Genomic DNA, 24,361 nt, shown 5'->3' with positions numbered 1-24,361 from the left:
TAGTGGGGATAGAACCCATGACCTCAGTGCTGTGAGGCAGTAATGTAACCATTACACCATCCGTACTGCCCCGTATATATAACACATGGTGGGGATAGAACCCATGACCTCAGTGCTGTGAGGCAGTAATACTAACCATTACACCATCCGTACTGCCCTGTATATATAACATATAGTGGGGATAGAACCCATGACCTCAGTGCTGTGAGGCAGTAATGTAACCATTACACCATCCGTACTGCCCTGTATATATAACATATAGTGGGGATAGAACCCATGACCTCAGCGCTGTAAGGCAGTAATGTAACCATTACACCATCCGTACTGTCCCATATATATAACACATGGTGGGGATAGAACCCATGACCTCAGTGCTGTGAGGCAGTAATGTAACCATTACACCATCCGTACTGCCCCGTATATATAACACATGGTGGGGATAGAACCCATGACCTCAGCGCTGTGAGGCAGTAATGTAACCAATACACCGTCCGTACTGTCCAGGGGGGGACAATAACTTCTATTGGAAAATAACTGTCGGCATGTTAACATCAGAATGTCGACATGGTGAATGTTGACAGCAAGGCCGTCGATACCCAATTTTGGGGCTAGATTAAACCTGTGTGCAAAACCACACTGCCGACATCCTGACTGTGATATATATATGTATATATATATATATATATTTCCCAATACTTCCTGCGCGCTTATATGTCGTGTTTCCCAGATGTAACTGTATACAATTAACACAATTATGTGCAATAAATTTTACAATAAATTTACAATAAATTTATTTAGGGCTGCTTCACCACAAGGTTTCCAGAGGGCTTAGAAACAATACCCACAGATTGTTACCCAATAGTGGTACAGCGCCCAGATAGATTCAATAGTCCACACGTTCCTTCAGATTCCCAATGATCAATAAAATGTTGAGTTTTCAATAATGTATTTTATTTCATTCTTCAAATAGCGGTATGACAACAATCCCAACGCGTTTCGTCTTACACAGACTTCATCAGGGGAATAGTTAGTAGTCTACAGATATAAACAGAGTTTCAATACATAAAAAATGGAACAGGTGGTTTATTCTCATATGACCAAATTTGTTAAAAATATATATAGCTTTAAAAGTTATGATAATAAAAGATAGAAAGATGGAAGTGTGGTGGTGAAGAAAAATAATTATTAAATAGTGAATTCTTGGTGAGATACATATATATATATATATATATATATACATACATACACATATATATATATAAATATACATATATATACATATATACACATGCAATACACATATATATGTTTTTTTTTTAATTATTTTTTTTTTTTTTTTTAATTATTATTATTATTAATTACCTTTAGGTTGTATCAAAGGTCTTATGATCCTATAGAGCCCTTTTTCAGAGACAATCGTTCTTGGGACCTTACATGTGGAAATTAGACTATGTATTAGTGATGAATGAATATTATTAATGAGTTGGTTATAACCATATATAATGAACATTACTGACCTTATTGGTCTAGACTGAGAAGATGCTTAGTCCGTACTTTGAGAATGGCCCTAGAGCCGGTGATCCATTATCGATAGAAAAATATAAAAAATATATAAAAAATAAAATAAAAATGCAGTAACCTATATGAAAGGAAAAGGTACTGATTACTAATCCAAATAGGATTTTTGATTAATAGTGAAAGTGGGGTATCAATTACCTATCCTGCTGGTGTAGAGTGCCAAATTTTTTCTAATCGTTATCCTCAATGCTTCTTAATTAACCTAAAAAAGTGAATTTTGGCGTCATGCTCTCAGTATATGCGTGACTGTGTAAATCAAAAAATTAGGAGGAAACATACCATTGAAGTTCCTGCTATGGTGCCAATGATTTAGAGCTAAAAAAATGTCAAAAAGGTCACATGAGTATAAACTCAAATTGTATACACTAAATAGTTCCAATTAAATTTATACATAAATTTAAATAAACATAAAAATGCGTATGAACCCAAACTTTGTTACGTAAAATAACACAAGATTCTATTTCAGCGGAAATAATTAATCTTTAAAGGTACTATTCTGATTAAATAGCGCCTATAATTGAGTCCAAAATTCATTATTAAAATAAAATACCTTGTTAATATTCAATTCATTATGCTCCAAAAGAATACAAATTTTTTTAAAAAAATTATCCCCAATAAAAAACCTATTTACATAAAAGAAACATTTAGTTCAATGGTAAACATCCAAATTGTGAAAAACATACCTCCTGTGGGAACCTCCTTCTCCTATGGGATGAACAGTTAGAATGAATGAAGTGGTCTCCCAAACCACCTTTATAGCTAGAGGGAGATGATGTCATATCCTCCTCCTTCTAATTGGTGCCTATGTAAATTGCATCTATGGCTACTTAGAATGCTGTTGTAGATTAAGGAGGTTCTATTTATATACTCTCCGATGATGTGACAATTAAATTTTATATGGTATTATTTGTGAAAAAGGATGAAATGTTCCGTTTTTCCTGTGGCCGGAAGTTACCCATAAATCCCTGTTTCACTCTCAGATGTATCTACGGGATTTTTCAGCCAAAAATAAGCTAATATTGGTCCTATCATTTTCTGGTAGAATAAAGGGTCCAGCTACAGATCTCCGATCTGTTCACCGGTCCCCCGTTAGGCTATTCCTGTCACCATATATCGGATACCGCCATCTTCCGGCTTGCGTTCCACGCAAGCCGGAAATGCGGTTCAAACGGCTGCCATTTTGGAGGGTGTCATTGGTAATTAGATTACCTTCTTTCTCGCTCGTGTGGAACGCAGGCGGGACCTGCGGTTCAAACGGCGGCCATTTTGAAAGGTGTAATATGTAACTTTGCTCATTTCCTGCTAGCTTGGAACGCAAGCCGGATCTGCGGTCCACCTAGCTTCCATCATTTAAACTAACGATTAATTCCCAATTACTATAATGCTTTTATGTGTTATATGCAGTTTATTGCTACCATCTTGGGTAATCTGAAATTTATACCTTGATTACAAATTATAGTGTGAATAAGCTCCTATTTTGGATGTTTGCACACTGATGCATACCATTGAACTTTACAACTCATAAAATTGTATACATGAATCTTTACAACATACAAACATGTATACATAGATCACTATTCTGTCTTCTTAAAATGAACTCTTTTTATAAGAATAAGGGTCTATGAAGAATAAGTTAATACAATATAACATATAGCCTCTTGGCTCTAGGGTTCAATATTTTCACTAAACAACCTATTGGAGTGAACATTCCTTTTACAAATTTCTAGTATAAGTGGATTTAAATAACCTCCAAAAAAAGGGAGGAATTGCGTTTTTACAGGAAGGCTGTCATCTCAATTGATTCGTTAAGTCCTCTTGGGACTAACGTATTTAGAGTAAATATCCAATAGGATTCACGTCTTGTTAGGGTCTGGTCCCTATCTCCTCCTCTAGGATCAATTTTGATATGCTCTAACACAATAAAGTTTAGATCTTTCGTGTCGGAATTGTGGTCTCTTTGAAAATGTCGTGGAACGCTGTGGTTTTGCACTTTATTCTTTATGTTGCGCAGATGTTCTTGTATCCGTAATTTTAGGCATCTTTTAGTTTTTCCCACGTATAATAAATTGCAGCTACATTTCAACATGTATATAACATATGTAGATTCGCAAGTGACTATATCATTGCATTGGGGAGTCTTTACAAAATTGTCCTTAAGCCAACCATACATCCTCCTATCAATAAACTTACAGCATATACAATGGTTACAGGGAAAGAGGCCTGAACGTTTCCCTAAAAACTGTTGGGAGGAAGTTATCATTTCTTTCTTTGTGTCAGCTTTTAAATTAAAAGCTGACACAAAGAAAGAAATGATAACTTCCTCCCAACAGTTTTTAGGGAAACGTTCAGGCCTCTTTCCCTGTAACCATTGTATATGCTGTAAGTTTATTGATAGGAGGATGTATGGTTGGCTTAAGGACAATTTTGTAAAGACTCCCCAATGCAATGATATAGTCACTTGCGAATCTACATATGTTATATACATGTTGAAATGTAGCTGCAATTTATTATACGTGGGAAAAACTAAAAGATGCCTAAAATTACGGATACAAGAACATCTGCGCAACATAAAGAATAAAGTGCAAAACCACAGCGTTCCACGACATTTTCAAAGAGACCACAATTCCGACACGAAAGATCTAAACTTTATTGTGTTAGAGCATATCAAAATTGATCCTAGAGGAGGAGATAGGGACCAGACCCTAACAAGACGTGAATCCTATTGGATATTTACTCTAAATACGTTAGTCCCAAGAGGACTTAACGAATCAATTGAGATGACAGCCTTCCTGTAAAAACGCAATTCCTCCCTTTTTTTGGAGGTTATTTAAATCCACTTATACTAGAAATTTGTAAAAGGAATGTTCACTCCAATAGGTTGTTTAGTGAAAATATTGAACCCTAGAGCCAAGAGGCTATATGTTATATTGTATTAACTTATTCTTCATAGACCCTTATTCTTATAAAAAGAGTTCATTTTAAGAAGACAGAATAGTGATCTATGTATACATGTTTGTATGTTGTAAAGATTCATGTATACAATTTTATGAGTTGTAAAGTTCAATGGTATGCATCAGTGTGCAAACATCCAAAATAGGAGCTTATTCACACTATAATTTGTAATCAAGGTATAAATTTCAGATTACCCAAGATGGTAGCAATAAACTGCATATAACACATAAAAGCATTATAGTAATTGGGAATTAATCGTTAGTTTAAATGATGGAAGCTAGGTGGACCGCAGATCCGGCTTGCGTTCCAAGCTAGCAGGAAATGAGCAAAGTTACATATTACACCTTTCAAAATGGCCGCCGTTTGAACCGCAGGTCCCGCCTGCGTTCCACACGAGCGAGAAAGAAGGTAATCTAATTACCAATGACACCCTCCAAAATGGCAGCCGTTTGAACCGCATTTCCGGCTTGCGTGGAACGCAAGCCGGAAGATGGCGGTATCCGATATATGGTGACAGGAATAGCCTAACGGGGGACCGGTGAACAGATCGGAGATCTGTAGCTGGACCCTTTATTCTACCAGAAAATGATAGGACCAATATTAGCTTATTTTTGGCTGAAAAATCCCCTAGATACATCTGAGAGTGAAACAGGGATTTATGGGTAACTTCCGGCCACAGGAAAAACGGAACATTTCATCCTTTTTCACAAATAATACCATATAAAATTTAATTGTCACATCATCGGAGAGTATATAAATAGAACCTCCTTAATCTACAACAGCATTCTAAGTAGCCATAGATGCAATTTACATAGGCACCAATTAGAAGGAGGAGGATATGACATCATCTCCCTCTAGCTATAAAGGTGGTTTGGGAGACCACTTCATTCATTCTAACTGTTCATCCCATAGGAGAAGGAGGTTCCCACAGGAGGTATGTTTTTCACAATTTGGATGTTTACCATTGAACTAAATGTTTCTTTTATGTAAATAGGTTTTTTATTGGGGATAATTTTTAAAAAAAAATTTGTATTCTTTTGGAGCATAATGAATTGAATATTAACAAGGTATTTTATTTTAATAATGAATTTTGGACTCAATTATAGGCGCTATTTAATCAGAATAGTACCTTTAAAGATTAATTATTTCCGCTGAAATAGAATCTTGTGTTATTTTACGTAACAAAGTTTGGGTTCATACGCATTTTTATGTTTATTTAAATTTATGTATAAATTTAATTGGAACTATTTAGTGTATACAATTTGAGTTTATACTCATGTGACCTTTTTGACATTTTTTTAGCTCTAAATCATTGGCACCATAGCAGGAACTTCAATGGTATGTTTCCTCCTAATTTTTTGATTTACACAGTCACGCATATACTGAGAGCATGACGCCAAAATTCACTTTTTTAGGTTAATTAAGAAGCATTGAGGATAACGATTAGAAAAAATTTGGCACTCTACACCAGCAGGATAGGTAATTGATACCCCACTTTCACTATTAATCAAAAATCCTATTTGGATTAGTAATCAGTACCTTTTCCTTTCATATAGGTTACTGCATTTTTATTTTATTTTTTATATATTTTTTATATTTTTCTATCGATAATGGATCACCGGCTCTAGGGCCATTCTCAAAGTACGGACTAAGCATCTTCTCAGTCTAGACCAATAAGGTCAGTAATGTTCATTATATATGGTTATAACCAACTCATTAATAATATTTATTCATCACTAATACATAGTCTAATTTCCACATGTAAGGTCCCAAGAACGATTGTCTCTGAAAAAGGGCTCTATAGGATCATAAGACCTTTGATACAACCTAAAGGTAATTAATAATAATAATAATAAAAAAAAAAAAAAAAAAAAAAATTAATTAAAAAAAAAAACATATATATGTGTATTGCATGTGTATATATGTATATATATGTATATTTATATATATATATGTGTATGTATGTATATATATATATATATGTATCTCACCAAGAATTCACTATTTAATAATTATTTTTCTTCACCACCACACTTCCATCTTTCTATCTTCTATTATCATAACTTTTAAAGCTATATATATTTTTAACAAATTTGGTCATATGAGAATAAACCACCTGTTCCATTTTTTATGTATTGAAACTCTGTTTATATCTGTAGACTACTAACTATTCCCCTGATGAAGTCTGTGTAAGACGAAACGCGTTGGGATTGTTGTCATACCGCTATTTGAAGAATGAAATAAAATACATTATTGAAAACTCAACATTTTATTGATCATTGGGAATCTGAAGGAACGTGTGGACTATTGAATCTATCTGGGCGCTGTACCACTATTGGGTAACAATATATATATATATATATATATATATATATATATATATATATATATATATATATATATATATATATATATATATATAAGGTATATAAGGCAGTTCGTTTAGGAAGGGTGCGCTGACACCTGCAGTCCCTTAAGGGTCTATGCTGGGCTCGTCTCACAAGCACAGAACATATACACTGGTCCACCAAAGCTGCTCCCCAATGTCAGAGCCTGATCCCAACGGCACAAGAATAGAAATTCTGGAACAAGAGAAAGGCCGAGGGGGCGCCTGATGGTGTATTACCGCTTTTTATTCTTTAAAAAACAGACAACTGAAGCATTCATAAAATAACGGGAGATATTGCCCGTACCAAGTAATCCGTCAGCTGTGGACTAGACTACCACATGATTTTAATAAACAACTCCCACTGGAATATATTATAATATATAATATTGGATATGCCAACTACTATATATATTGAACCGCATGATCCTACTGTACAGTAAATAGCCAGTGGCACATCTATGTCTGTCTCTCATTGCAGATGGTAGTAGTCCCTGTAAAGATGGCATCTCCACCGACCTGCCGGGCAGACTGCACATCAATGCCGTGTACCACGTCGCGGCGGAGCGTCTGCAGCAAGCGCTGACCTCTGACACCCGCTTTATGAGCGAATTCATGGAGCAAAGAAAGTTCACGGGTCAGACATCAGCTTTTCTCCCTTCTGTAACGAGCGTTCCTGATTTTGTATCATTGTTTTTTCTTGGTGCACCTTACTCCCCTATTGTAGTACCCCCAGCCCTGTACGCTCCGCTCCAGTCTGTCTGTCTTCATTCCATTTCCTTATGGCATCTCTCTAATGTTCCGCACAGATGTCATCGTGAACCCCTGGGTAACCGACAGCAACGGCAAACAATCCAGGGTTATCAACTACACCATTCCCATCAATAACCCCTTGGGACCAAAATCCGCACCCGCCGTGGAAACCCAGGTGAGCTGTAAACCACAACCTAACCATGATACTGCTGTGATACGCATGGTGATGTTGGCACAGACCCCCATTATTTCCATCTTAGTGATTTATCCTTAGACCTGTGGGGACCTATATAATTGTGTCCTAGTTTGCAGGATTTGTTTGACGCTAACGGAACGTGGACTTTTTTTAAAGCGGCAATCATTTACAATGCATGGTTTTACCATTGCCGCTTTAAAAAAAAAAATCTGCATTCAGCCAGTTGCGAGATGCTAGTCGCAAGAAGACCCCTTAAAGCCATGCAGCTGAGAATCAGCCCCTTTATTCCAATAATTAAAAGTTTCAGCTATTCCAAAAAGTTGGGGTTTCCGGCTGAGAATTCCACCTACCCGATTGCGGTGTCATGGGCGTCCGGTTACGTTGTACAACCCGCTCTTCAATATAACGTAGACCGTTTTCCCGTAATATACTGTATGTGCCTTCGCAGTTTTGTGATGCGCTTTTCCCCGTGTGTCTCCCGCAGACTCTCTACAGTATGAAGAGATCCCTGTGTGTTCTAGATACACAAGTCATCACTCAAGGGATCCCCTACCAGGACTATTTTTACACTGCTCACCGGTACTGCATCTCCAGCGTGGCCAAGAACAAGGCCCGTCTCAGGTACCAGCTGTCGCATGCCTCCCACGCATTTCACCGCTCAGTCAGGGCCCACTCAGCACTCCTACTCTGGATGACTCATCTCCCGTGCCCACTTGCTGCGCCATCCGCCAGTGTGACTGACAGCATAGCCCCCACATAGTGACAGAGACACAGTAGTATTAGATATCTCTTTTGCATTACTGTATTAGTGCTGCAACCACTGGCTGGATACAGTCTGTGGTTCTATCGTTCTTCCGTAAGCAGCCCAATGCAGGTCACCTGTGGGACATCTAGGTGGCCTGCCATCCTGCAGGTGGTCTGATACTATCCTGCTAATAGGGTGCTTCTTAGTAATTACCCCATCATCCATCAGTCATGGCAGATGGACCACAAAGGGGAGCGCTGACTGCAGGCAGCTGTAAGCGCTGCGCAGAACCAGATTATATGGAAATCAGGCAGCGATTAATTAGACTTAACTGTGGAATCAGCAATTTGTCTGTGCTGAAATATTCCAGAGAACTCAACCTATCAGCTTATGTCGCATGAATGCAGTCATACATTGTGCCTCGTCTCAGTGATGTCACTGATTCCTCGAAAGTGTATAGGATGCATTCCCAGTGATTTCACTAGTTCCTAGTTTATATTGTAGGCTGCGTTCTCAGTGATGTCACTGGTTCCTAATAACTGTATAGACTGCATTCTCAGTGATGTCACGGCTTCCTAGAGAGCATATAGGCTGCACTGTCATGTATGTCACTAGTTCCTACTGTGTGTGTGTATAGGCTGCAGTCTCAGTGATGTCACTGGCTCCTAGTTACTGAATAGGCTGCACTGTCATGTATGTCACTAGTTCCTACTGTGTGTATAGGCTGCAGTCTCAGTGATGTCACTGGCTCCTAGTTACTGGATAGGCTGCACTCTCAGTGATGTCACCGGATCCTAGTAAACAGATTGGCTGCATTCTCAGTGATGTCACTGGCTCCTAGTTACTGGATAGGCTGCACTGTCATGTATGTCACTAGTTCCTACTGTGTGTATAGGCTGCAGTCTCAGTGATGTCATTGGCTCCTAGTTACTGGATAGTTTGCACTCTCAGTGATGTCACCAGTTCCTAGTAAACAGATTGGCTGCATTCTCAGTGATGTCACTGATTCCTTGAAAGTGTATATATTAGGATGCATTTCCAGTGATGTCACTTATTCCTAGAGAGTTTATACTGTAGGCTGCGCTCTCAGTGAGGTAACTAGTTCCTAGTAACTGTATAGACTGCATTCTCAGTGATTTTACTGCTTCCTAGAGAGCATATAGGCTGCACTGTCAGTTATGTAACTGGTTCCTACTGAGTGTACAGTATAGGCTGCACTTTTAGTGATGTCACTAGTTCCCAGCGAGTGTATAGACTGCAGTCTCAATGATGTCACTGGCTCCTAGTTACTGGATAGGCTGCACTCCCAGTGATGTAAGCGGTTCCTAGTAAACAGATAGGTTGCTTTCGCACTTATGCTGTTTGTCACAAGAGAAAAAATTATAGTTAAAATTAATTGTTTTTCTGTCTGTGTGATTTAAGGGATCTATTTTGGATCTGTCTCCCTAATTCTGTGTCCTTCGCTCGCTCCCTTGTAGGGTGTCCTCCGAGATCTGTTACAGGAAACAGCCGTGGAGCCTGGTACGAAGCATCATTGAGAAGAACTCCTGGAATGGGATGGAGGAGCACTTTAGACAGTTGGGTACGTTCAGTTTGGTCTATGAGAAAACAAAACTATTTTGGACCATTTAGAAGTTCTCCAAGGCTACTTATTGATTTATTAAATAAAAAAAATGGAAATTGTTACTGATTGAGATAAAAAAAAAAAAAAAACATTTAAAGGAACTGCAGCGACAAAAAGTTTCTCTAGAAGGGGTGTAAACAGAGACTTTTGAGGATGAATGTTATCTTCAGTATACTTGGACAGTTTAGTAAACCACAAAGGGCACAGAAGAAGGGGGCAGGCGGTGGAGCCAGGGCCAGGAGGAGCCTCTCCGTAGACTTACTCAAGTTGTCCCAGAGCCCAGAATAACATTCTTAATCTGTCAAATCTGCCTATCATACTGGAAAGTTAGCCTTCAGAGCTCCCCGGCCACCCACCACCGGCTAACACATGCCCCAAGGCATCATCATCCTAGTCTACATGCGGCTTGTGCCGTCAGCTGTTATGTGCTCTCTGACAGCTTAGGGAATTTCTGACGTCCCAGAAGTGGCCTCATTTGCCCCAAAGTACCTTGTCTGAGCTGAATACGGGGACCTAAACGAGGAACAGAACACATCAATATTCATAGTGGGTATCAACACCAACCTCCCACTGTGGTTCTGCCTGTTTGTGATTCCACAGATTCCACAAAAGTGGGGGAGGCGTAGCTGACAACGTCATGACAATTTTTGTCCGAATGTATGAATAATCGCTGACGTTCCTGCTGCAGCTCATTTTCCTTTATTAAGGAGAAGTAATGGGCAACGTGGGCAGGATGCGTCAAGCACTGCGTTCTGCTTGCGTCGCATGCTGCTACTCATTGCAAGCATAACGGCATTTACTAACTCCGTATGCTTGAAGAAAATCCCAAAGGATGGCTTGCAGGTTTAGATCCCAGAATCTTCCTTTGCATGTGTCGTATGGCACATATCCCACACGATACCAGGAGGAATCTGATTGATCCCTCTCATAGGGCAATGCAGAGAGAAGCCAATAGTCTTCTATTGACTAATGCCATCTAAAGATAGCGTTACCATTGAGTCCAAGCTTGAGTATCTTCCAGCTACTGCAGCTTCGCCTTTGCAGATTCACTTCTTCCACTGTCTTAGTAGAATACTGAGACTTGCCCAAAGCTCCAGTGTGCAACCAACGTACACAGGAAGCAGAACTGAGATGCCAATTGTGGGCATCTTCGTACATAAACCCAGCAGCTGTGACATTTACATATAGTTGTATGGCCAGTGTAAAATTCAGAAAACGCAGCCGAAATTGCATGCAGGCCCATTGTCTTAAGTGTCTAAACCTAACTTATCTCCACAATTTACTTAGGTCTGTTCAGTTGCTGGTACATAATCCTACCAATGTCCTTGAAAATTAATGGACTCCGAGAAGACAAGGGGTCTTTAACCAGAGTTCTTGGTTCACTGTAGTATGTACTGTGGTCCATGACTAGAAACCATTGCACTTAAAAACAGTATGATCCACTCCAAGCAGAGCACAGTCCTGGTGAGGTCCACCAACCCTTCTCAAATGGGTAGTCTCCCACCCTGAATCTGCGAATTTGCTTCTATAAGAAGTTTAAGAATTGCCATGTGCCATTTTAAAAGGTACTTGGAATAAGGCTAGATCTCATTGCTGTTCTTCAGGCTTCTATGTAACCATCCTCCTGAGAGGGTCACCAGGAACAGAATGTCTAGTAGGGACCCTTTGTCTACAATATTCAGTATTTACCCATGCCAGGAGGTTACTGCCACCAAGCAGATGTTGCTTCTCCCAACCCTGTTTTTCAAATCTTCTTCCGTCTTTGGCAGAGTCTTGGGTTCTTGTGATCTGAGTTCTGAATTATAGTTTGGTAGAGAATTATGTAGTACGCTCGCAGATCTTTTCTTCCGCGGGGAAATTAAAAACTCTATTAGGATTGTATGGTATGGAACTCTGGTATAACTGTCCATGAGGAGGTCCCAATGTAAAATGTATACGACGCGTTTCATTGGTCATCTGCCTGCTTCATCAGATTGGTCTATGCTGTAACATTTTTTTTTAAATAAATAATAATTAAATGTTTTTTTTATAAAGTAACAGGACTCAAGGTGCTTTACAGGCATCAAAAGCAAAATGCATTATACAGAAGATTTAAGTACAAGCTACACAGACATACAAAAAAAGAAGAAAAGAAACCTAATGCAGGATTGGTGTCAGCATTTTGGGTAAAAGCTTCCACACTAGAGAGGTACCAGATGATGCTGCCATTTTGGGCACGCTGCGTAGGATTAACCTGGGTGGAAGTCTACCACTAGAAGAGCTAAAACAAAATGGGTGGTTGCAGCTTCCTAACACTAAGAGCAGTGCCCCAACAAAACCAGTAGGTCCATGTAATTTTCCTTCAATCCACAAGTGTACCAGAGGCAGCTTATTATGTTGGGTGCTCTACAAAGGTAATACTTTGGGGGGCAAGCTATACAAGGACCCAAGGCTTACATGGGAAAACGGGCACTTGTGTGGTAGTACTGTAGTAAAATTAATCTAGATACTGTAGGTTACTTTTAGGAAGATGCCTATCACTTTGACCATAAATAATTTGATTTGGTCATGGACCACCAGCCCGAGGCACCCCTGCAAGAGCCTTGTCTTACAGCTTGGGAACACTGGCATAGCCTAATCTGATGAAGTGTGCACAAGGTGGTGAAACGCGTCATAAGATTATGCTGTACATTCACCACTCTTTGCCGTGACCATACCATTGTATCAATTGAGCAACATTTCTCTGAATTGGATTCCTGTATGTAAGGAGTGCAGATTCCCCACCTCTTTACCTCATTATCTATAAGGAAATTTGGTTAATGAGATAACCATAGTAATGTTAGCACCGCCCCTTCCAGAGAAGTCCGGGATAAGCAAAAAGCCAATGGATTTATTGGGAAATGTATGTGACCGATTGTACGAAAGACTTAAGGTCCGTTCTGTGTCTGCTGCAAACGGCAGATAAATAGCCTATTAAAGCACGATCATTGTTCTTTTTGTCTTTTCAGATAAGACCACCTCCTCCTATATATGTGTGCTAACAATGCCCACCCCCACCTCTACCTGCACCACTCCCCTTCCCAGCCGTATGTGGAACCGCTTTACCTTCTTATCAGATGGGTGTTGTAGAGGAGGATTCAGGGGGGGGGGGGGACCACCCACTGGTGACCACTCATAGCTGCCCCTAGCATCTCCCACAGGCATAGTATTCCTGGTTAATTTCCTGTTATACCCCACAGCTTTTAAAGAGAAAGAGAACAACTATACTGTAGGGGGAGATTTATCAAAGCTTGGAGAGAGAGAAAGTGAACTGCTGTAAAGTACCAGCCAGTCAGCTCCTAACTGTCATGTTACAGATTGTGTTCGAAAAATGACAGATGCTGATTGGGAGGTACTTTATCTGGTAACCAGGAAGCATAGTGGCGGTTGGAATTACGGCAGTCGGAATGCAGGTGCTGGAATCCCAACTGTTGGCATCCCGATTGTGAGTATGCCGGGGAGGGTTAGCATTAGACTAAAGATGGGGGGAGGTAGGGTTAGGCAGTAAGAGGGTGTGGTTATGGTTTGGCTGCGGGGGGTTGGAAAGGTTTTGCCACTAAAGGAGGATGGTTAGGGTAAGTCTGTGGTGGTGGTGGTGGTGGTGGTGAGGTAAGGCTGCAGGTAGGGAGGGTTAGGGTTTTGGTGTAGGGGAAAGGGCTAGCATACATACCTAAACGGTTTCAGGATCCTGACCATCGGGACGCCGATGTCGCTATTCTGACTAATAACATTCCAAGCACCGATATCTCATACCATCCCCTCTATCTCTCTCCAAGTTTCGATAAATCTCCGCTATGTCTAGAAGACCCGTCACGTAATGGCTGCTTTCAGCAAGATGACAGGTCCGGGCCGGGATATGGGTGAGGGATATCTTCACTAGTCCACAGTCCGCTTTGCAGTGCGCAGCCTACTAGATAAAGCCCCTACTATAAGTGACTGTTACTGGATGCCACCAGCCCATGGAATGCAGGACAGTAATGTGAACTGTTGCCCAAGATTTTCCCTTGGCACCCCATCTTCTTAAGTAGCTTAGCAGAGCTCCTCATAGTAACTATAGAAAAAAAAGCACTTGGCAAACATGTATATACCGCAAAAGAACAGCAGTATTTTTTTTCCTCACTTATTTTTGGACCTTTCCAGATAACACCTTTGGGTCTATGAGAACCCTATACCTTTTGTCGTTACCCATGAGGTGTATAGTCACAGGAAGTGCAGATGTTATGGGGACCCCAAAGCAGAAAGTCCTAGGTGCTGATATGGTTTGAGTCCCCTTGTATTGGCCCAACAAATGTCTGCTCACGCCTGTCCTGCTGGAGGACACTGGTGCTGATTGGCTAGCTTCCTCTATAGCCCCTCCCATAAAGGCCTGCTATTGTAATAGTGAGGATCATGGACCAGTACTATGGGTCACTAGTGTGTACTGGGCCACGGGGAGAATTATGCTCCTCTAAAACAAACACACAGGTTTTATATATATTAATAGCGCAGCATATTCCATTGCGCTTTACAATTGTATATACTGTAGGATTAATGTCCACTAGTTACCTCTGGGACTGGGATAAGGTTATTATTGTCTTCTGTATTTTTCATTATTCACTACTCCTTGGTCACTGTCCTTATTCTTTTTGTATCAGTCTTGTCCTCTTCCCCCCCAATGATTAGCTTCTTCTCCTCTTCTACCCCCTCTTAGCAGAGGCAGTGGTAACGTTAGAGCAGTCCTGCGTAGAGGAGCTGGGGGTCAGAGAAAAGCCATCCCTGCGCCGACGGAAGCGGGCGCTGAGCTGGAAGACTCATCACGCGGACCCACTGAGCACGGTGTCTGCCCCGCTGGACAACATCAGGGGGAGCCATCACTCCAGAACCTCAGGTACGAGCAGGGACACATCCGTGTACTCTTTCGCATACAACAGAATTAAAGGGAGTTATCTTGAGATACTTCAGGCAAATTCCCCTTCCAAATTATTTTTTACAGGTAAATGTTGACATGAGTTTTTCACCAATTTATTGTAAAGTTTTGGGAATGTTTTATACTTTACCACCACACGGACTCCTGGCCTGAAGGAGTGAGTGAGCCATGCAACGGGTGGTGGTACACTAATTGGTGATCTTCGTGCTCAGGTGTCAACATTGACATAATAAAACGCGAAAAACTCATTTTGACCTTTTCATATGTCAACCTTTTCTGTTTCTTTGTTTTGATCTTTTTCCAGTGTCGCCCATGTGCATTGACCTTTTGGGGTCAATCTTGACATTGTTGACCTAGACATGGTGTACCTGCTATACTGCACCGTTCATAAATGCCCAAACGCAAGGCAACCAGTTAACTCTACGTGACCACCAAGGCTCCCGCTCTGTCCACGTTCGGTCAGAAAGGCCCCATGACCTCGTCATCATCCACTCATTTCTTACATATGATCTGATCCATCAGGAAGCTGTAGTAGTAATGAATGCAATGAATGAAAACAATCGATAAAGGGCCAGATTCTCAAAGCTTCAAAAGTGATAAAACGGAGAGTGATAAACAGCCAGCCAATCAGCTCCTACCTGCTAGGTCACAGACTGTGTTTGAAAAATGTCAGACAGGAGCTGATTGGCTGGCTGTTTATCACTCTTCATTTTATCACTTTTGAAGCTATGAGAATCTGGCCCTTAGTCATTTGCATTTTCTGTATATTATATCACCTTTAGTAGAATACTTGTGGCCACAAGCTGGGATTTTGTTGCCCAGGTGGCATTTTGCTTCTTGACACGTTTCGCCTATCTGATATATGCAAAGTGAATGTGGTATATATTATTTTTTTTCCCTTGGTTTCAGTGTTGTCCTTGCTTCAACCCATCTGGCAGTGTTATGCTGCCTCCCACATTATTCCCTCTCTCTCCCACAGGCAGTATCTCCTCTCAGCTCTCCCACCTGTCTGACCGAGGCTCCGCGCACAATATCCCCACTGCACTATTCATCATCAGTATTGTGTAAGTAATAAATCTGCACAAAAAAGACTGGTGGGGATTAAACACACTGCGCTGCTGGGTTTACAAATGAATGTATGTATAATTGTAGAAAAATTAAATTTGATTTATATTTTATAGACCTTCAGGCACTGCATATAACACACAATGGGGCAGATGTATTAAGCCTTAACAAGAGATAAATGCAGGTGTGATAAGGAGAGATGGTACTTGTTTCCTAGCACGGCCACTAGACTAGTTGTCTGCGACGCGACCGACGCGATGCCCCCGATTTTCCCATTGAAATGCATTGAAAAAAGTCAAAATCGTGTCGGTCGCGTCGTACACGGCTAAAAAAGGCTTAAATGGTCCAGACGCGATGCCCCCGATTTCCCATAGGAAACAATGTTAAATGCCTCAATTTACCCGCGATGCCCCCGATTTCCCATAGGAAACAATGTTAAATGCCTCAATTTCACCAAATCATCATAGGGAACAATGGTAAATGGGCCAGAAACCCCCAAAAACACCCCTGAACAGTGAAATGTCCCCCCAAAAGTAGTTTACGCCACCACATGATCAACGCGAACCCGAAGCGTGGCGAGTGCAGCGAGCCCGCGAGGGGCGGCGGTACGCGTCCTCCGACCTTTTCATAGCCCCACTATCCACGACGGCGTGGAGTTGAGAATAGAATAGTGTGGCGAGCGCAGCGAGCCACCGAGCCCGAAGGGTGGCGAGCGGATGCGGATACCTTCACCCTTCGCGGGCTTCACAGGTATCCGCGTCCCCTCGCGGGGCTCGCTGCGCTCGCCACGCTTCGGGCTCGGTGGCTCACTGCGCTCGCCACACTATTCTTTTCTCAACTCCACGCCGACGTGGATAGTAGGGGTATGAAAAGGTCGGAGGACGCGTACCGCCGCCGCTCGCCACGCTTCGGGTTCGCGTTGATCGTGGGGTGGCGTAAACTACTTTTGGGGGGACATTTCACTGTTCAGGGGTGTTTTTGGGGGTTTCTGGCCCATTTACCATTGTTCCCTATGATGATTTGGGTAAATTGAGCCATTTAACATTGTTTCCTATGGGAAATCGGGGGCATCGCGGGTAAATTGAGGCATTTAACATTGTTCCCTATGGGAAACCGATTTTTACTAACGATGCCCACGATCATGATCGTTGTGGCCGTGCTAGGAAACAAGTACCGGAGAGATAAACATTCAGCCAATCAGCTCCTTACTGACTTTTTTCAAACACAGCCTGTAACATGGCAGTTAGCAGGTGATTGGCTGGACGTTTATCTCTCCTTATCACCCTGGCATTTATCTCTTGTTAAAGCTTAATACATCTGATACTAGACACACTGATGAAAAGTTTAAAGTTTTATATGCATATCAATATAAATGTACATAGAAATAAAGACATACCAAGGTACTTGTGAGTTATCCGGGCTCCCGATTTTTTGATTGTATGCCTTAAGTTAAGGCATACAATCCGATGCGATGCGATGCGATATCGCATCGCATCGCATCGCATCGCATCCGACCATCGGATGCGATGACCCGATTTTTCCATAGGAATCAATGTTAAAATGATTCCTATGGAAAAAGGGGTCCTTTTCATACCCCTACTATCCAAGTGGGCATGGAGTTGGATATAAACCTGTGGCGAGCGTAGCGAGCCACCGAGCCCGAAGCGTGGCGAGCGAAGCGAGCCCCGCGAGGGGACGGTATTCCGTGTCCCCTCGCGGGGCTCGCTACGCTCGCCACACTTCGGGCTCGGTGGCTCGCTACGCTCGCCACAGGTTTATATCCAACTCCATGCCCACTTGGATAGTAGGGGTATGAAAAGGACCCCTTTTTCCCATTGAATTCCATGTTAAAATGGACTCAGTCCATTTTAACATTGATTCCTATGGAAAAATCGGGTCATCGCATCGCATCGCATCGCATCCGATGGTCGCATGCGATGCGATGCGATGTCCCGATCCGACCCGATTTTAAAATCGGACGCCCGGATAACTCACAAGTACCCATACCAATAATCAAAACACAGAAATGGCAATAAAAGAGAATTAAAAGGCAGTATAATGTAATCGGTACCAAACGGTGGTGGCTTGAGGTATGATTGCAATTAGTCAGGTCAGATAGGGAGGATTAAAACACTCCCCAATGGGTTAGTATAGCAGCCTTAAATAAAAAGCCCTTAAAGTCTGCATATGTCAGTAGCTCCGGACAGATATATCTATTATGCTCCAAACAGTCACAACTTATTTAGCATGTAAGCAAAAACACGCATTGGCAGTTAGTTGGTTCATTTGATGAGCAGTTAGCTTTATGGTGTTAGGTAGCACAAAAGTTTAGGATGATTTGGATCTCACCGATATTTAGCCTCGGTTAATGGCATAGTGGTCCACTCCGTGGAGGTCACCCCGGCAGCCAGGCTGGAGCTTGTGAGCGGTAAGCCCAGCCCGGCCGTGTGAGTCCACCGACAGCCTTGGCTTTGTTCGTGGCCCCAACCGCAGTGCATGATCTATCTGCGGTTTGAGTACCTACGGCCTACTCTACACATACACTATAGGGTCATTGGACCAATTCGCCGATAATTGCTTTATTGTAGTGCGTATGAATGATCATTTTGGCGTTTTGGCAGTAAACTGGAGTAATCATGGTCACAAACATGCTCCTTATCGGATTGGTCGGCCAAGACAGAATATCTCAGCCTCAAGCCCCTGATATCATGCCGTCTGGGGGCATTTCAATTCACCCCTCTGATTTTGTGATTCTGCACTTTGACCCGTATCCCTGACATCTTTTGTCTTTCTCCAGCTTGCTGGTCCTGGTGGTCCTGAACATGATGCTTTTCTACCGCTTGTGGTCTCTGGAACACACCGCCCGGACATTCCAGACCTGGCAGAGCTATGCTGTGTCCCAAGGGTAATTATCCAACCTTCGCTATCCTTATATCATCTGTAGCCTTCAATTATCGCAGAAAAAAAGAGGGGGTGGAGACCGCGCTAGAACTAAAACATGCAACAGGTATATGTAATGATATGTAAAAATTTATTAATACACATTAAAATACTATTAAAAAATTAAGGATAACAATCCTAAAAAACATAGGATACCACAAGCGTGATGTAGAGGAGGTATAGTCACCCCCAATATATTTTGCACAGTCCTGAGTCCGTTCCTAGAATGCCTTTATACTTTTCCCGATTTGTAAGCCTATAGGAGAGTATTTATCCCCAGTCCAGGGAGCTCCTTGCTGTTTGTATAGGTGCTCTACCTGGAGTGTGTGGAAAGCCCGGGAGCGTCCGCTGTTGGTGGGGTGCTCTACCTGGATTGAGGTTACTGGAAGCCAGGGAGCATAAGATGTTTGAAGGTGCTCTACCTGGAGTGAAGTAGTTGGGAACCAGGGAGCATCAGATGTTTTGAAGGTGCTCTACCTGGTATATGCTGGTGAGGTCCCAAGAATAGGCTGATGGGAAGGATATTGAAAAGGCTGGTCCGGTCACAGGGATGAAAAGTGGTTGTAGATTCAGTAGTGGGTGTCTTGAGCCCCTTTTCACCGACGCGTTTCGCTAAAAGAAGCTTTATCAAGGTGCTTTATCACCTTGATAAAGCTTCTTTTAGCGAAACGCGTCGGTGAAAAGGGGCTCAAGACACCCACTACTGAATCTACAACCACTATTCATCCCTGTGACCGGACCAGCCTTTTCAATATCCTTCCCATCAGCCTATTCTTGGGACCTCACCAGCATATACCAGGTAGAGCACCTTCAAAACATCTGATGCTCCCTGGTTCCCAACTACTTCACTCCAGGTAGAGCACCTTCAAACATCTTATGCTCCCTGGCTTCCAGTAACCTCAATCCAGGTAGAGCACCCCACCAACAGCGGACGCTCCCCGGCTTTCCACACACTCCAGGTAGAGCACCTATACAAACAGCAAGGAGCTCCCTGGACTGGGGATAAATACTCTCCTATAGGCTTACAAATCGGGAAAAGTATAAAGGCATTCTAGGAACGGACTCAGGACTGTGCAATATATTGTGGGTGACTATACCTCCTCTACATCACGCTTGTGGTATCCTATGTTTTTTAGGATTGTTATCCTTAATTTTTTAATAGTATTTTAATGTGTATTAATACATTTTTACATATCATTACATATACCTGTTGCATGTTTTAGTTCAAGCGCGGTCTCCACCCCCTCTTTTTTTCCTGTTTACTGTTTGGGATTGACACCCCAATTTGGAGACAGCTGCTTAGGCTCTACAACTCCTCCCAGGCGCACTCCTAGGTCGCATTCGTGACCTATACTTTCTTTACATTCAATTATCGCAGACCCTTTGCCTTTACGTGTCTCCCATACATCAGCCGCCGTCTCCGGCTTAGCGATAGGAGGCAGAGATCATCTGAGCTAAAGCCGCTATTAGTATTTGGCCTTCAGAAGCAGCGAAAGCAAAACAAAGAGCTGTAATCCAATAAAGGGAAATATAATACATAACGAGCCTTAATTAGGACCACAGTAAATCTTCAGCAACATAATGATTACACTGCAGAAACAATATAGTAAATATACTAATGTCGGACAATTCTCTTTCCTTAATGCGAGCACTCATTTTCCTAGTTGCTAATGGGATTATCCAGATACGAATGCTCGTGTTGGACACTAATGTACTGTAGTAAAGGTATTGGGGGATGGGGTTATATCAAGGCTAAACATTTCCTGATGTTCTCCCCTATATAGTGTATATGTAATAGTCTATGGGATTCTCTGTACTGCCTTGGCTTTACCTTTTAAATTATTGTTGTTTTAAATTGCTGAGATTGCTCCAAGCCACTGACCTCACAACCTATTATACTGTATATACCAAAATGTATTCATCTAACTGTGACCCAACAATCTACCTAATTATATAGCTCTTCAGTGTCTCCTCCCACTTCTATACTGACGCCACCCCTTCCCACTGAGACCCAGCTACCTACCTCAGGACCCTGCTCTCAAATGTCTCCTGACACTTTTATGCTATCTCCACACCTTCTGTGACCCAACTACCAATCTCAGGATCCGGCTCTCCCATATCTCCTCCCAATTCTACACTGACTACACCCCTTCCAACTGTGACCCAGCTTCCGAACTTAGGATCCTCCTCTCCCATATCTCCTCCCAATTCTAAACTGACTCCTCCCCTTCTAACTGTGACCAACCTACCTATCTCAGGACCCTGCTCTCAAATGTCTCCTCCCACTTTTATACTATCTCCACACCTTCTGTGAACCAGCTACCAATCTCAGGACCTGGCTCTCCCATATCTCCTCCCACTTCTACACTAACTCCACCCCTTACAACTGTGACTCAGCTACCGATCTCAGGATCCGGCTCTCCCATATCTCCTCCCAATTCTAAACTGACTCCTCCCCTTCTAACTGTGACCAACCTACCTATCTCAGGACCCAGCTCTCAAATGTCTCCTTCCACTTTTATACTATCTCCACACCTTCTGTGAACCAGCTACCAATCTCAGGACCTGGCTCTCCCATATCTCCTCCCACTTCTACACTAACTCCACCCCTTACAACTGTGACCCAGCTACCGATCTCAGGATCCGGCTCTCCCATATCTCCTCCCAATTCTAAACTGACTCCTCCCCTTCTAACTGTGACCAACCTACCTATCTCAGGACCCTGCTCTCAAATGTCTCCTCCCACTTTTATACTATCTCCACACCTTCTGTGAACCAGCTACCAATCTCAGGATCTGGCTCTCCCATATCTCCTCCCACTTCTACACTAACTCCACCCCTTACAACTGTGACCCAGCTACTGATCTTAGGATCCAGCGCTCCCATATCTTCTCCCACTTCTACACTAACTCTACCCCTTCCCACTGAGACCCAGCTACCTATCTCAGGACCCTGCTCTCAAATGTCTAACCCCACTTTTATGCTAGCTCCACACCTTCTGTGACCCAAATACTAATCTCAGGATCCGGCTCTCCCAAATCTCCTCCCACTTCTACACTGACTACACCCCTTACAACTGTGACCAACCTACCGATCTCAGGATCCGGCTCTCCCATATCTCCTCCCACTTTCTACACTGACTACACCATTTCCAACTGTGACCCAGCTAAATATCTCAGGATCCCACTCTCATGTCTCCTTGCCACTAGCTTCACCCCTTCCAACTGTGACTCAGCTACTGATCTCAGGATACCACTCTCCCATGTCTCCTTTTACGTCTACACTGGCTCCACCCCCTCTAAAACTGTGACCCAGCTACTGATCTCCGGATCCCATGTCTCCTCCCACTTCTGCACTAGCTCCTCCCTTTCTAACTGTGACCCAGCTACTGATCCAGGATCCTGCTCTCCCATGTTTCCTCCCACTTCTGCACTAGCTCCACCCCTTCCAACTGTGACCCAGCTACTGATCCAGGATCCTGCTCTCCCATGTTTCCTCCTACTTCTACACTAGCTCCACCCCTTCCAACTGTGACCCAGCTACTGATCCAGGATCCTGCTCTCCCATGTTTCCTCCTACTTCTGCACTAGCTCCTCCCTTTCTAACTGTGACCCAGCTACTGATCCAGGATCCTGCTCTCCCATGTTTCCTCCTACTTCTACACTAGCTCCACCCCTTCCAACTGTGACCAAGATACTAATCTCAGGATACTACTCTGTCTCCTCCCATTTCTACAATGGCTCCACCCCTTCCAACTGTGACCCAGCTCAAGATCTCAGGATCTTGTTCTCCCATGTTTCTCCCCATTTCTTCACTAGCTCCACCCATTCAGTGACCCGGCTACCAATCTCAGTATCCAGCTATCCCATGTCTCCTCCCACTTCTACACTAGCTCCACCCCTTTCAACTGTGACCTGGCTACCAATCTCAGGATCCTCCTCTCCCATGTCTTGTTCACCTTGTACACCTGCTCAGCCAAGTAAGCAAGTGCTACCAAAACGCTCCCGCGTCTCAGTTCTGTCTGCAATATGGTTACTTAGGTTATCAACCAATGTGCATATGATTGATGCAATATTGGCATATTTTTCCGCAGCCGCTGCATACTAATTAGTGTCAGTAAAGGTATTTGCATTTGTACTGTCCTAAACCAGCAGAGCTCATGCGTAGGGAAGCCCATCCTACCTCATTTTTACCATCCTGGGATTAATACAAATCAGCATCCCAGGATTCCCGGAATACCCGGGATTGAGTTGATTGATGAAAACATTGTCCAGCTGCCCCACAGTCAAAAAAATTAAAACTTGTCATACCCCCGTTCACACTGACTCAAAAATCTGGGATATGGAATAAAAGTCTAAAGCTGCTCCTCACCTGTATGGGGGGATTCAAGTGTTTTGCACACAGCAACCACTACATATCGCCTGATGGAGCAATTTCAGTGTTGCTCCATCCAGATGCGCACATCTGACGGTGCCAACATTACTATTATGTAGTTCAGTCTTTCTACTGGAGAACGATGCTTTGGGCAGCACTATTTAATGTACTGTGGCGTAATCTGTGCCAAACTAACTAAAGAAGAGAAGAGTCTGAGAGTAACACCCAAAATTTGACCGTGTCACTCCACCAGTATGTCAAATCCCACTGAAAAATGAGTCCATTCTCTGGTTAGGTTGTCTATTGACGGCTTTCTTCAGAGCTAACGGCTTCTGCTTTCCTTAGGAGGTTCCCACAGACGTCCGCGGATTGGTCAGAGATTCTGGAATTGCAGAAACGTTTCCACAACACAGAAGTGCAGAAATGGAAACAGACGCTGAGGGCGTCGGTACAGCTGCTGGATGAGGTGAGTGCTGCCCATCATGAGTTTACCATTGTGGCATGTTTGCTGTATTCATGAGTTTTGAATAGTTTAATATAGTTTAATAAATGGTGTTTCAGCCAATCAGCTCACAGCTGTCATGTGTTTGAAAAGGGAAAGTTGGGCGTTTTAAAACTCCCAACTGTTGCTTGTTTCCCTCAGGTGGCTGAGTAAACCTCAGGCTGGCCGTCGCTGGTCGCCATGTGGGGTCAGAAAGCATACGTTCAGAGATGAAGATCCTGGTCTTGCCACCCCTGGCCATCCACACCCCTGCACCACTACCCTAAATGCACCTGCCTGTCAATCAGGCAGAGGCAAAAGGGGGACTGCGTGCAATCACCCA

General features: G+C 42.7%; 1 protein-coding gene across 8 annotated transcripts in view; it reads left to right on the top strand.

Annotated features, from left to right (window-relative positions):
• GRAMD1A (GRAM domain containing 1A) overlaps positions 1-24,361 on the top strand; it is a 167,297-nt gene that overhangs the window by 137,357 nt on the left and 5,579 nt on the right. For 6 of the 8 annotated variants that reach the window (XM_083162050.1, XM_083162047.1, XM_083162049.1 and 3 more), the window contains 9 exons: positions 7,398-7,553; positions 7,726-7,844; positions 8,350-8,486; positions 10,089-10,192; positions 13,222-13,299; positions 14,943-15,119; positions 16,138-16,222; positions 19,021-19,128; positions 23,883-24,003. In XM_083162050.1, the coding sequence (XP_083018176.1) occupies positions 7,398-7,553; positions 7,726-7,844; positions 8,350-8,486; positions 10,089-10,192; positions 13,222-13,299; positions 14,943-15,119; positions 16,138-16,222; positions 19,021-19,128; positions 23,883-24,003 (1,085 nt within the window). The remainder of the gene's footprint in view (positions 1-7,397; positions 7,554-7,725; positions 7,845-8,349; positions 8,487-10,088; positions 10,193-13,221; positions 13,300-14,942; positions 15,120-16,137; positions 16,223-19,020; positions 19,129-23,882; positions 24,004-24,361) is intronic. The other 2 variants (XM_083162051.1, XM_083162052.1) reach the window with 1 other exon arrangement.

Source organism: Crinia signifera, chromosome 19 (genome assembly GCF_055691185.1).
Source record: "Crinia signifera chromosome 19, ASM5569118v1, whole genome shotgun sequence".
Lineage (NCBI taxonomy): Eukaryota > Metazoa > Chordata > Amphibia > Anura > Myobatrachidae > Crinia > Crinia signifera.
The sequence above is the reverse complement of the archived record's forward strand: the minus strand, read 5'-3'. Positions and strand labels throughout refer to the sequence as shown.